Source organism: Polyodon spathula, chromosome 7, assembly GCF_017654505.1.
Source record: "Polyodon spathula isolate WHYD16114869_AA chromosome 7, ASM1765450v1, whole genome shotgun sequence".
Classification (NCBI taxonomy): domain Eukaryota; kingdom Metazoa; phylum Chordata; class Actinopteri; order Acipenseriformes; family Polyodontidae; genus Polyodon; species Polyodon spathula.
Genome location: NC_054540.1, coordinates 43,810,185 through 43,824,456, shown reverse-complemented (window position 1 = coordinate 43,824,456; position 14,272 = coordinate 43,810,185). Strand labels below are relative to the sequence as shown.

At 38.7% G+C, this 14,272-nt stretch overlaps 1 protein-coding gene across 2 annotated transcripts in view; it reads left to right on the top strand.

Moving 5' to 3' along the window:
• Nucleotides 1–344: 344 nt before the first annotated feature.
• The window catches only part of LOC121318640 (gamma-aminobutyric acid receptor subunit beta-4-like), an 87,131-nt gene continuing 73,203 nt past the window's right edge, over nucleotides 345–14,272 (top strand). For both annotated transcript variants that reach the window (XM_041255536.1, XM_041255535.1), the window contains exons 1-2: nucleotides 345–453; nucleotides 2,648–2,736. In XM_041255536.1, the coding sequence (XP_041111470.1) occupies nucleotides 371–453; nucleotides 2,648–2,736 (172 nt within the window). In that variant the 5' untranslated portion in view covers nucleotides 345–370. The remainder of the gene's footprint in view (nucleotides 454–2,647; nucleotides 2,737–14,272) is intronic.

Sequence of the window (14,272 nt, the reverse complement as noted above, 5' to 3'; positions counted from 1 at the left end):
ACAGACCTGGACTGAAACATCGCAGCAGCAAATATAACGAACAACCAACTGCTGCTGCAGTTTCTTATTTATTTATTTAATTAATTAATTTTTAAGCCATTTCTGTGTATTTTTTTTTTACATTTTATTTGTGCTAATAGAGGATGTCTGGTTGTCTTTTGGTATTGGCAAAAAAGGTCTGTGACTTGCACGGTTTTCCTTGAGGAGAAATCTTTGACTATTTTGGTTTATTTATTTATTCATTAATTTATTTATTTATTTATGCCTTTGCTGTGTTTTTTTTTTTTGTGTTTTTTTTTTTCTTTCTTTCTTTTTTTTTTTTTTTTGGTCCAAAGGCAGTTGGATTACTGGAACTAAAGGACTGTTGGAAATGTTGGGTCTTCAGGAAGACACACTCTGTGGATTTGTTTCTGCTTTGGCAGCTTTGTGTTGTGTCTGCTGTGCTAGTCAAAGGTAAGAACATAACATAACACTGTGATACATAGCCTACATAATGCAAAACAAATGAAAAATCAGACACACACACACACACACACACACACACACACACACACACACACACACACACACACACACACACATATTATAATATGTATAGATATATAATATTATATATAGATTATATACATATATAATATGTATATGGATCCAAGAGTAACATATTACCTAGATATCCAAAAGGGGTAATGGAGAGTGTGTGTTTACGTATAAAGAACAAGTTAGCATAGTGAAAAGATTTTTTTGTTTTTTTTTCAATGTAAACCAATAAAAATATATATATATATATCTAAATATATATATATATATATATATATATATATATATATATATATATATATATATATATATCTATAAAATTGTACATAAATAAAAAAGCAGATGCTAAGACTGCTATTCACAGAAATGGAAATTGACAGGCATACGAGTGTGCGTGACAGCCAGATCTCCGATACCAAGATTAGATGCTGTATCTTAAATCAGAATTTAGGGGGGGTAGTAGGTCGTGGGGGTGTTACATTTAGTTACAAGAAGGTGTTTAACATGTTTACAAAGAGGAGGTGATGCACATTAAACGCGTGTATAAATTTAGCAATATGTATTTATAGAATACCGATGCTGTTCTGAAAGACTTTGGAGGCTTAAGAGTGAATGATACAGTATGAGGCGACGGGCATCGCTTCGCTCTCATCATATTAATTGTTCTATTTCATTTTAGCTCATTGAATTAGTAATATTAGTTAGCTATGACACCGATAAAGATTATTCGGTTTCAACTCGTTTATATTACAACAACAAAAACAATTTGTACATTAAGGGATTAAATATAAGTCCCTGTTGAAGGCCTCCGTGGGAAGTTTTTATTATTATTATTATTATTATTATTATTATTATTATTATTATTATTATTATTATTATTATTATTTAATTGACACCTTTAACTTTACACCTGGTTATTACTACAACAATACGCTTCTCATTGGATTAAACGCAGAAGATGCCGTCGTTATAAAATATTATTCAGAATTGAGGCGACACGGTGCAGTGTTCTGAGTGTGAGCCAGCAAGGGTAACAATACAATAAAAAAATAAATAAATAAATAAAATGAAAGAACCTGAATATCAAACAACCACATTATCAATGTGAATTGGGGTGGTGGGTATCGGATTAGTACTTTATTACTTGAATCCAGTGGCTATTATCCTAAATACAGCGCACCAAGAGCAGTATCAACAGAATACATTCAAAACGGGAACAATATGTCTTCCATTTGATGTTTTACTATTTACAAAAAAAACAAAAAAAAAAAAAAAAAAAAAAAAAAAAAAAAAAAAAAAAAAAAAAAAAAGCAAAACAAAAAAAAAAAAAAACAAGCTTCTATTACATTTCAGTTAGATATATGAGAATACCATGTCAAGCGCTTGTTGGTGTTGTTTAATTATGATTATATAAATACTGTAATTATAAGGAGCCGTTTAGAAAGGCCACAGCATAAATAGCCATAACAGATTTTTTTTTAAGTATTTGAAACCAATAGATGCTTGTCTGTCTTCCTTCCCCGATATTTAAATATATTGCACCTTACACATTATTCATTCAACAAGGGTTTCTCCACATGTCATAAAACATCATTGCCTTGTCAATTTCTCTAATGAATTCATTGTACTGATTGATTTGCAGCTTCACATAATGTAAACAATACACTGGTTGTTTGGGCTGATTTCAAAGGTTGGCCTTCTGGAGAAAAAAAAACAAAAAACCTTTTATATGCCTAGAGCCTGTATGTTTAAATATACTATACATGCTGCTGCTTTACTTGTCAATCATAAACCCTTTATGAAGTGACATTATTCTTGAAACCGGGCACTCCTGTGCTTACATATAGAATGCCTCGTTCTGAATTGTGACAGCATAATAGATTTGATTTGAACCATTCTTTTCAAAGGGTCAGGTTAAAAAGTAACTGGGTTTGTGTTTGAGAGTTACTGCCAATATTTTACAATGTAGTTACAGCAGCATCTGACCATGCTGTCTTTCATTTTACCAACTGCATCAAATCAGTCATACTGCTGAATAGTCAAGACAAATAATGCACTTTTAATACAATAGTATGGACATGTCAGCTGCTAATCATATTATTTTCACTAGCTCATCCAATGGGAACATATCTGTGGTGAAAAACACGGTGGACAAGCTGCTGGAGGGATATGACATCCGCCTGCGACCAGATTTTGGAAGTATGTCCAATTTCTTTGTTTTAGGACATTATTACTTTATTGATTCTTTCTTCACAGTTCTCCATGATAGGTAAGTTCTTCCAATGTACTTTGTTTGACAGAACTGTAAAGCCTTCTAAATGGACACTAAATATTTGCTTACTTAAACCCTGGAGATCCATGCAATAATGAAGAATCTTTCAGGTTCTATTTTCTCATAAAATTGTGATCTAACTTGTTATGTTCAGTCCTTCGGACACATAAGGGAATCGGAATCTATGTCTCGGTTGCATGCCAGGAATTCTATTTTTCAATTATCCTGGCTAAGAAAGGCTTTCTTCACTGATACTTGTTTGGCTAGCTAGGCTATTGAAAGCTATGTCTTGGGAAACACTGGGTAATCTGATGTACACTTGCATGGACATTTATTTCCAGAAGTGTCATAGGGACACCTGCTACCTGATTGGTGGAGCTATTGATAACTATAGATGATGTAATTGGAAATACAGTTCTATTACACATGCTTCTGAATGGGTGCACGTATTCTCATGTTACCGACCCCCTACGATGGGGTTTATCATTCCCGGCTGCTAATAAGTATACTAACTGCCTTTTGGACATTTGATGATGTTACCATTTAATCTCCGACAGAAAATCAGAAAATCCAAGTTCTTTTGAAATTAAAGGTGAAACTAGCTGATTGCTCAGAAAGAGGAGGACCATCTGACATATGAGTGACAGACCTGCTTTAAGGAACTGCATTTGCTGTTTTTGCACCGCTATCTGATTTTATGCACAAGGGGGCGCTCATATGGATTTCTCATGTTTGTTTGTCTACCGCCGCCACACACTCTCTGGGACTACATTGCAGGTTTACCATACTCCCTGAGTTAACTTATTTGATTTGCTTTTCAATACTGCTGTCCAGCCAACAAATTAACAAAAACATAAACACAGGTAGTTCCATATTCTTTTGTTAAGGACATACTGCTAATTCCAAACCACTGCGAGTGTGTAGAAAAAAATTAAGAAAGCAGCGGACCTTTCACGTCAGACCAGAAACAGAAACCGACTCAGAACACAGGTTTTGGAATGGTGAAGGCGCTGATGCGCAGTTTAATAATTAAACAGACAGAAAATAAAAGGTTTGTAACAAAAACTTCACATGGCACGTGAGGCCAAAATAAATAGACAAACAAAATGAGTAGACACTAACAAAACAGGATGGACGAACGCTGCACAAAACAAGTACGGTGCTGGTGCTTCCAGCACTCGTAGCAATTGATATTTCTAGTTACGCTTCTCCTGTCTTTCTCTCTCTCTCCCATTCTCCACTCCTGAACACACAACCCCGGGTGAGTGAAAACATGCTGCTTTTATGCAGCTGTACCGAGACTCGATTGCTAATCAGTCATTCCATTGGAGTCGCGGTACAACTGCACATGAATTAATAAAGTGCAATTCCCTGTGCTCACATATTATTACATTTTACTTGGACGTGAAGTGCCTAAATACAAATATACATTTTAAACACTCGTGTTACACAGACCCGTTTATATCCCATGTACCAATGACTATACACCAATATTAACACACTAAACGTAACATATAAACAAATAAATAGCCCAGGGGCAAAGCACTTTGCCACAATATACTGTACATCTTACGTGAAAATGTCTGTATAAATTGTATGTAGGCCAATATACTCAAATATATTAGTTTACACAAAACACATTAACTAGAAGCAGCTGACCTATATGTTTTTTGTGTTTGAGATTTAGTTTTGTATGACTTTTATTTTTGCTCTCAGAGCAAGTGTAGTTTTTGCCATAGCCCGGTGCCTAGGGGTTGGTTCCCTCAACCGGAGATCCCAGACACCTAGGCTGCATTGCCTGTCTGCACTCCTGACGCCCTGTCCACTACACCTGGGTCCCCTATCGCCAGGCCACGGTCCTGCCAGGAGGGCGCTGGTCTATGGACTGACCCTCCCTCAGAAATGGGAGAAGGAGGACCTCCCACCATGGCTGCCCCCACGGACCACTTGCTTCCCCTCTTCTGAGACTTTGAGACTAAGGGGGGAGGTCCGGCAACACCCCAAATGTGTGGGGGGGGGGGGGGGGGGGGGGGGGCAATAGGGCCAGGAGCCCTGTACATGAAAAGGGGGCAGGGCAAAGCCCTGCCATAAAATGTGTCTTGTTTTTGTATTGTTTATTTTAGAACTGGGTACTCCCTGCCCCTGTTCAGTTGTATTATTTTTTATTTGTTTATTATTATTGTTATAATTTATGTATGTATAAATGACGGCATAGCCGTGCGTTTGTTTTGCCATTTTTATTTAAATGGTCAGCAGCTCATCCTCTGCCAGGAGTAATTAAAAACCTAGTGCAGAAGGTGGCCATCTCCCAAATTAATTAAATGATTCATTTGTTGCTAATCGGGAGATGGTCATCTGCATAAAAGCTGGCAGTGTCCTGTAGTCTGGTTGGGTGTTCAGAGGAGTGAACGAAAGAGAGCGAGGAGAAAAAGAAAAAACAAACAAACATAGGATCAGTGAAAGCGATCTGCCCAGCCTGACCTATATGGTTTTTGCGTTCGAGATTTTGTTTGTATTTTTGCTCTTTGAGCAAATGTGTTGTTTTTTTATTTATTTAAATATTTATTTTATTTTTGTTATTTAAATAAACTGTGCATGCCGTGTCTGCAGAACTGCATTTGTTATTTTTGTTCCTGTTTCTGGCCTGACGTCACCACAACACACAAATGTAATATAATGGAGGAAATAGAAGAGTATTTTATTTCAGTGGAAATGTCAAACAGTAAAAAAAAAAAAAAAAAAGATATCAGAGCATATAATGCTCAGTCTCAATATTTAACTTATATCCCAAACTAAAATATTTTTAACAGCACTGAAAAAAAGATACTGACGCTGTGAAAATGTGAAATAGTAAACAGTACCATTATGAAAGGTACCTTTTTATGACATCTGTCAGGACACTTGGCACGTCTTTTCTCATTCACTTGATAACAATGCTCATTGTATGTTAGAATTCTGCAATGTTTTCACAAATCACCAAACTCCAGTTTAAGAAAATGGGTACTTCTGCATTTCTTTAATTTTTTCCAGCACTCTGCTAGCTGCCAATCAACTCTTTTGCTCAATCATATATAGTGCATGCACCCTCTTATATCCCACCACTTAGTTCTTCCAAGGTAATTCTGCATGCCTTCTTGAAGTAAAATTTTTTTTTTCCTTTCATGGAGACTCCATAGCTTCTTTAATTTCCAGTAAACTCAAAATACGTAAGAACATAAAAACAAAAGAAAGGTAACAAATGAGAGCCCATCTTGCTCGTTTGGTTGTTAGTAGCTTATTGATCCCAGAATCTCATCAATCATTGAAGGATCCCAGGATGTCGGCTTCAACAACATTACTGGGGTGTTGGCTCCAGATTCCCGCGATTCTCTGTGTAAAAAAGTGCCTCCTATTTTCTGTTAGGTATGCCCTTTTATCTAATCGCCCCTTGCGACCTCTGGTCCTTGTTTCTTTTTTCACGTTGAAAAAATCTCTTGGTTCGACGTTGTCAATACCTTTTAGAATTTTGAATGCTTGAGTCAGATTGCCACGTCATCTTCTTTGTTCAAGACTGTATAGATTCGATTCTTTTAGCCTGTCTGCATATGACCCAGAATAATTCTGGTCGCTCTTTTTTGCACTCTTTCTAGAGCAGCAATATCCTTTTTGTAGCGAGGTGACCACACCTACTCACTAATGCATTGCAAAGTTTTAACATTACTTCCCTTTATTTAAATTCAACACTTTTCACTAAATATCCGAGCATCTTGTTGGCCTTCAATTTCAGTATCTCCTATATGTTATTTATAATGCACATTTTTATTGCCTGCATGCAGTACCATACACTTTTTTCTATGAAATGTCATTTGCCATGTGTCTGCCCAGTTCTGAATGATGTCTAGATCATTTCGGATGACCTTTGCTGCTGCATCAGTGTTTGCCACTCCTCTTTTTGTGTCGTCTGCAAATTTAACAAGTTTGGTTACTATACCAGAATCTAAGTCATTAATGTAGATTAGGAATACTGATCCCTGTGGTACACCACTGGTTACCTCGCTCCATTTTGAGGTTTCTCCTCTTATCAGTACTTTCTGTTTTCTCCATGTTAATCGCTCCCCAATCCATGTGCATGCATTTCCTTCAGTCCCTACTGTGTTCAGTTTGAGAATTAATCTTTTATGCTGGACTTTGTCAGAAGCTTTCTGGAAATCTAAATAAATCATGTCAGATGCTTTGCAATTATCCATTGTCGATGTTGCATCCTCAAAAAAATTAATCAGGTTAGTTAGACACGATCTCCCTTTCCTAAAACCATGCTGACTGTCTCCCAGGATATAAGTTTACATATAATAGAAGTCAAACTTTTTGGTCTGTAGTTACCTAGTTCGGTTTTGTTCCCCTTTTTGTTGATTGGTATTACGTTTTCAATTCTCCAGTCTGTCTCTACAACCCCTGTGTCAAGAGATTGTTGCATGATCTTGGTTAGCGGTTTGTAAATAACTTCTTTAATTTCTTTGAGTACTATTGGGAGGATCTCATCAGGCCCATGGGGATTTTTTTTTATTTTAAGAGCTCCTAATCTCTTTAACACTTCTGCCTCAGTTATGCTAAAGTTATTTAAAACAGGATAGGAACAGGTTGACATGTGGGGTATGTTATCCGTATCCTTCTTTTTAAAAACTTGTGAAAAGTAATAATTTAATATATATATATATATATATATATATATATATATATATATATATATATATATATATATATATATATATTTTTTTTTTTTTCTTTGTCTATGACTTTGCCATTTGTATCTTTTAGATATTTAACTTCCTCTTTGAATGTTCTCTTGCTATTATAATATTGCAAAAACATTTTGGAATTGGTTTTAGCCCCTGTGAACAGGATGGCTTTGCAGGGGTGACTTCAGACCAGAAACACACTCCACAACAAGGACTTGCAGATGAAAACTGAGACGCTGTGGTGGTCAGTATATTTATTAAGTAAGAAACAAACAAAAGATTTAAACAAAACACACAACACTGAAAATAAAGGGGCGGGACACTCTGCCCCCCCCCCCCCGTGCGCAGCACACATCCTTGGGCAGAGTGAGGCAGGCATCTTTGGGTGGAAGCAGGTACTCACCCTCAGCTGGTGGAGGTGGGAGCTGCAAGCAGTCCTCCCATGGCGGTGGAGGGGGAACCAGCAGGAATTCACCCTGGTGGAGGTGGGAGCTGTAAGCTGTCTCCTGGCGATGAAGGTGGGAGCAGCGTGTAGTCTCCCGGCTACGGGGGTGGGAGCAGTGTGTTGTCTCCTGGCAACGGGGGTGGGAGCAGCGTGTAGTCTCTGCAAGTAAGGGAGAGCCGCACCAGTCCCCTACAAGTGAGGGAGAGCTGCAGGGGACTGGTGCGGCTCTCCCTCACTTGCAGGGGACTGGTGCAGCTCTCCCTCACTTGCAGGGGACTGGTGCGGCTCTCCCTCACTTGCAGGGGACTGGTGCAGCTCTCCCTCACTTGCAGGGGACTGGTGCGGCTCTCCCTCACTTGCAGGGGACTGGTGCAGCTCTCCCTCACTTGCAGGGGACTGGTGCGGCTCCTCCTCTTCTTCCTGGAAAATGGGGCAGTTGACCACAAAGTGGCCCCACTCTCCACAGGCAGCGCACCAGTTTATGGCCCCAAGAGCGCGGAGGTAAGCTTCTCAGCTGCCCTTCGGTCATCCTTCCTCCTCCTCTCCGGGGCAGGGGCAGTTGATGATGGAGTGGCCCTACTTCCCGCAGGAAGGGCACCAACTCAAGCCCTCGACCATGCAAAAGTAGCCATCTCTTGGGTTTCCCTTTCTTGGGCTGTGGACGCTCTGCCTCTTCCCTCTTGGGCTGTGGACGCACCGGCTTCTTCGCCTTCTTGGCACCGCCCCTCCTTCCCTTCTTCGGGACTGGCAGTTCCATCTCTTGCCATGGAGGGGGTTGGTTGGGTGATTTGTGCCCGACCTCGCCGACAGCAAAGCACCACTCCTCCCCTTTTAGGCAGGTGAGGCAGGTTTCCTGATCCACCTGCGACAATGGTACGGCCTTCAGGCAGATCAACTCCTCCGCATTCTCCACCTCACCCCGATCGAAGGCCTGCACAAAAAGGAGGTCTTCATTTGGGCACATGTCAGGGAGGTGCCCATATTCCAGACGGATGAGGCACCATTTAGCCCCTCCTTCCTTTAACTCCCTCTAATGCTTATGCCACCTATCCATGTACTCCTCCACTTTATCAATTTCTTTTTTTTTTCCCCAAACAAAAAAAAAAAACTGTTGTGAAAAAATAAAAAGGTTCACCCGCCGTATTCCTGGTCCCACTTTTGGACACCAACTGTGAACAGGATGGCTTTGCAGGGGTGACGTCAGACCAGAGACACACTCCACAACAAGGACTGGCAGATGAAAACCGAGACGCTATGACAGTAGTATATTTATTAAATAAGAAACAAACAAAAGATTTAAACAAAACACACAACACTGAAAATAAAAGACAGACAAACAGTTTCCAGCACGTTGTAGCAATTGATTATATGCTTTGTTTTACCTCCTCTCCACACCCGTTCTCCACTCACTGAACACACAACCCCGAATGAGTGAAAATATGCTGCTTTTATCCAGCTGTACCGAGACTCGATTGCTAAACAGTCTTGGTACAACTGCACATGAATTAAGTGCAATTTCCCGTGCTCACATATTACATTTTACCTGCACGTGAAGTGCTGTGCAATGCTTGTGCCTAAATACAAATATGTATTTTAAACACTTGTGCTCGTAACTCATGCTCATATTTATATCCAGTGTATTTTATACATAAACATCAACATTAACACACTACAGACAACATAAAACACTAGTAAACACAAAGGGGCGGGACACTCCTTCACAGCCCCTTTAGCAGTGTTAATTTCTATCTCTCTCTCTTGGCCTTTCTAACTTCCTTTTTGACTTGCGTTTGCAATTCAATTTGGCGGTCTATAGCATGCTATTATTATTATGCCCATTGAATTTTTGTTCATCATTTACATCAATGCAATTTTATAAAATAATGGGTGGAACGCAAAAAATTGCTCCATGGGCCATATGTTTGACACCCCTGCTTTAGAGCATTAACAATTTATTTTAAACTATGTAATTCAGCTTTTACTGCAACCTATTTAATAAACTGCGATTTACACCAAAAAAAGCCCTGCTAAAGCTCACAGGGAATAATATTAAATTTCCCACAGAGGACAGGTTTACAGGACATGTGCTATTGATTGTACTCACATCCTTGGAGGCTGCGCTGCAGAGTGGCGACAAAGAGGAAAATTAGGTTGCATCTCATCAGTCAATATTTCTCGAGTAAGCAGAACAAAAAGAAAAATTGCCATTTGCACAACATTACTGTATATGCATTAAAGGAGAAAGGAACATTTTTTATTTTTTTTATTTTTTTGTTTTACATCAGACAAGGAATGGATGTTAAAATTAAAAGGTAAGCAGTGCAGTTTCACTTTTCGTTGTCTCTGTGACGCAAACTACGTATCTTTCTTTTGTAGATAGGCCTTTTTTTATTCCATCGCCTTCCTGTGTGCATTGCACTTAGGCAAAAACAAAAACATAGAGAAATATAATTTTTAAAAAAAAGCAGTTAACTTTTTTTTGTTTACTGTTCAGATGACAGTGGTGTTTTAATCAGCCTATCAGTCTGCACTGGTTTTTTCTGTGACCTGCTGTACTGTATGTAGCAGGTGAGACAGACAGTGCTGCATTGTTTTGATTTAGGTTGCTAAAATCTAGTTTTCAGCATTGGATGTAAAATACCAAAAATGGACAACAAAGTAAAACAAACAAAGTATATTTCAGCTGAGGATCAAAACATTTCCCAAAGAAACGGTACATGCAGATGGAGGTAATTATTTTGCCTATCTTGTGACTTAAAGAAAATATGATCGATCGCTACTTAGCTTCAGAATCACACATTTAACAAAAGGCTACTACAGAGGCTGCTGAACAGAACATAAAACAAACAACAGTTTTCAGAGAACAAACTGGAAAGTCAGCACAGACAAAAAAGTATTCCTCTGTCGGTTGTAGCCAAGTTAAATCAGCACTACAGGTACAATCAAGCACAGCTACCTCAGTTCAAACAACCTGCTGTTTACTTTTTAAATGCAGTTAGAATTGTAGACCTGAATAAGCATGTTTTCTTGTTTTGACTCGGTACAGATAAAATAAATTTGTGAATAGGACAAATTACATGACAATGAATGTGCTGCATATATGGACTTTATTAAAGAGTGCCAGATACTTCTGGGTAGCCGAGTTTCTAATTGATTTCCACAGCTGTACAACTTGGCAAAGCTTTGCCTTACACTTCCAACCAATTCAGTGGATGCAGACGTGCAGTCTCAGTGTATGGGCAAATCCACACCAGACTGTTAGCAGCAACTGTTGGGGGATGCTTCATGCTTGCCTTTTAACAAATGACAGCATTCTGTTTTAGTAAGTGAGCAAGTACCACAATTTTTCGGCTTTTATAGTGCTATGCAATATTATCTAGGTGTATTTAGTGTTTAAACAGGTCTGCGAAATGTCAGTGAAATCTTAATTATAATTCCAATAATAATAATAATAATGTTGTATCACACCGGCGTGATGCTTCACATCCAACTTGCCGCTGTGTGATGCCGTGCTCTTATTTTACACAATTTACAAAATGCTTTTCTAACACGGTCATATTATTGAATCCAGTTTTTTTTTTTTTGCTTTTCAGTGACAGACTCGTCAACAACACCAGCCGCCATGACACTTTGCTAATAAAACCAGACGCACCAAGTAAAACACATGATGCATACCGCATCATATGATTGCAGGTTAACATGATTGGATAGCCGCATAGATGCAATGCAAAACACTCACTCAAACAGCACATCCTAAACCAGTATGCTGTTGCACCGCGAGACAGTGCAGCAGCCGCATATATGACATTTTCTAACGAGAAAATTAAAAAATTCATATTTTAGGCCTGTGTTTTAAACGTTTACTCAAAATCAGGACAAATGGTGTCCCGACAGTACCTTAATCGGGACACGTGACAAAGCCTCTAATATTGGGAATATCCCTATTTTATCGGGACGTCTGGTCACCTTACCCCTGCTGCTGAGTGCTGTTTCTGTTGATTGCTCATTTTCGGGCAATGTTAGCCACCTCCACCTTTTCCAATAAGCCACTGACCAAAAGATACACCTGGACTGCTGGGGCTTTTGATATCACAGTGGCCACGGTTCAGTATCTGGCAATATCATGCACATTAAACTATCGCTTACAATACATGTAGTGTGCATGGTATGGTATGTCAATTAGCCAAATACTGTGCATGTAATTTAAAGCGTTCTCTGTTAGTAAATGGGGCGCTAAATTTAGATTTATCACACACGTTAGGCTCACTACGTGTGCGCTAACTCCAAATTTATTGCCCTTTCGCCCCGTGTATGTTCACTTCTCATTGGTCAGTTTCCCAGTTAAGGTGTGTGCAGCTAGAGGATCGAATCAACATTACAGATCAGTGGAGCCTGATCCAGATCCTCGTAGTAAAACAATCTCATGATCCAGCTCCAGTGATCCTGGCTCCGATCCCATTTTACTTCCTATTAACTTCTATACTAACTCAAGATTATATCAATAAATGATTGCAAAATAAAAGTTTTAGTACGCCTGCAATGTGAGGGGGACATCATTGAATAAGTGAGGGGGACATGTCCCCCACTTCTCCTGTGTAAGGACATGTTCCCCATGTAAATTACATCTATGCATCAGTAATATCCCATATGGTGTTTTGACCCAGTATGGTTTTGTCAGCAATATCGCACATATCAGCATATCTATATTAATGTAATTTAATTAATTATAAACCGATTGAGTGTAAACAGCCAATCAGCTTCCAGATCTAGCGGGCTTCTATTTTGTATAGTTGCCCGCTGGAATGTTGAAGTGCCTAACTGTGAATTTAATTTTAAATCAATCCGCACATAAATACCGTTTTTTCCCCTTAACATTCTAATCTATAACTAATCTGATAACATAAAAGCTACATAAACATTGATACTTTATGTTAAGGACTATTTTCCTCAGCAGGTGGTTACACGATGAAATATCAGAAGTTCAAGGTAAATATTGTTTTTTTTTTTAAAAGAATAAAGAAATAAATGGTTTTCTAATAGCGACAGAACCCTCTCGATGCGTGCTTTACTGTGTGGTATATGACTTTGACTTTCGTTAGCACCCTCGCCTGCTGCTCGGGACGCATAACTCCAGTCGCGGTCATCTACCACGAGGAAGATCCTGCATCGACGGGCTGTATCGCTTAAATAGATATCTACCTTGTACTTTGAAGACTTTCACAGGGTATACATTACCTGACTAAGTGTAACAGAATTTTCTTAAGTGGAAGTGCTGGGATGTCTTTCTGCTGCTTTAGCCTGTGGCTGTCAGTTTGGTACTGCAGCAGAGTCACTTTCTAAATGAAGATTTGAAGGTGTCACAGTTGCTAAAACAGTACCGCCTCCAGAGGTATTTAATCACAGAGGGGCCAAACAGCTAATTCCTTTGTGCTTTTTTGAAATCTAATATGTATATTATTTGGAAATGTATAAGCATACAAGGAGTGCTACAAGGCAGCACACTTCCCTAAACTGTGGATTACTATGTTTGTTTTATGGTAAAAGTATAAGCAACTAAGTCAAGTAGACAGAGTTTCAGGCACTGAATTTTAACTGTGGATTCTGTGCACTGCCTGGCTTTGAGCGTGCCTGGAAATCATAGTGTTTTGAATTAATGGATAATGTGTTCATTGCACAATGATCTGTATCCACATTCTGACACAGCACTGCAGTGCACATTCATTTCAGTCAATCAGCCTGTAGAGGGAAGCACACTTTCTGGGTATGCACATTATGTATGGTAATAGTAAAATATACTTTGTCTATGATTCTACATTAAATATTAGCCTTCTGTAGACCTTTCGGATTGCATTCTGGTATAATCTGATAAACTGTTATTTTTATACAGATTACAAACATCTACCTGATATTTACAACTTTGCGGTGGCTTTAGATAGTGAATAATGATACTGTTAAAATGCATTGACATCATTCACATGTGTAAAGACTGAACCCACAGCACATTATGAAATATGTTACCTAGAAAAAAATAGTTTAAAATAGATTTGTGCATGTCAAGATTTTTGTTTTTGCACTTAGCCTCCAGTGTGATGTAAATGATTTTCATGTTGTTGTTTTCAATAAAAAAAGTAGGTATTTGAAGTACTTACTAAATATCTTTAAGTACCAAGGCTTGTGGCTTAATCCTCATTTATCTACGACCTGCATATTGACAGAGTAATTAAGAAGGCACAGATAAAATGAAATCTTCTGTACTGGAATGTGAGTCGCTTTCCAGACTAAAGGAGAACCTTTTGCTGTATT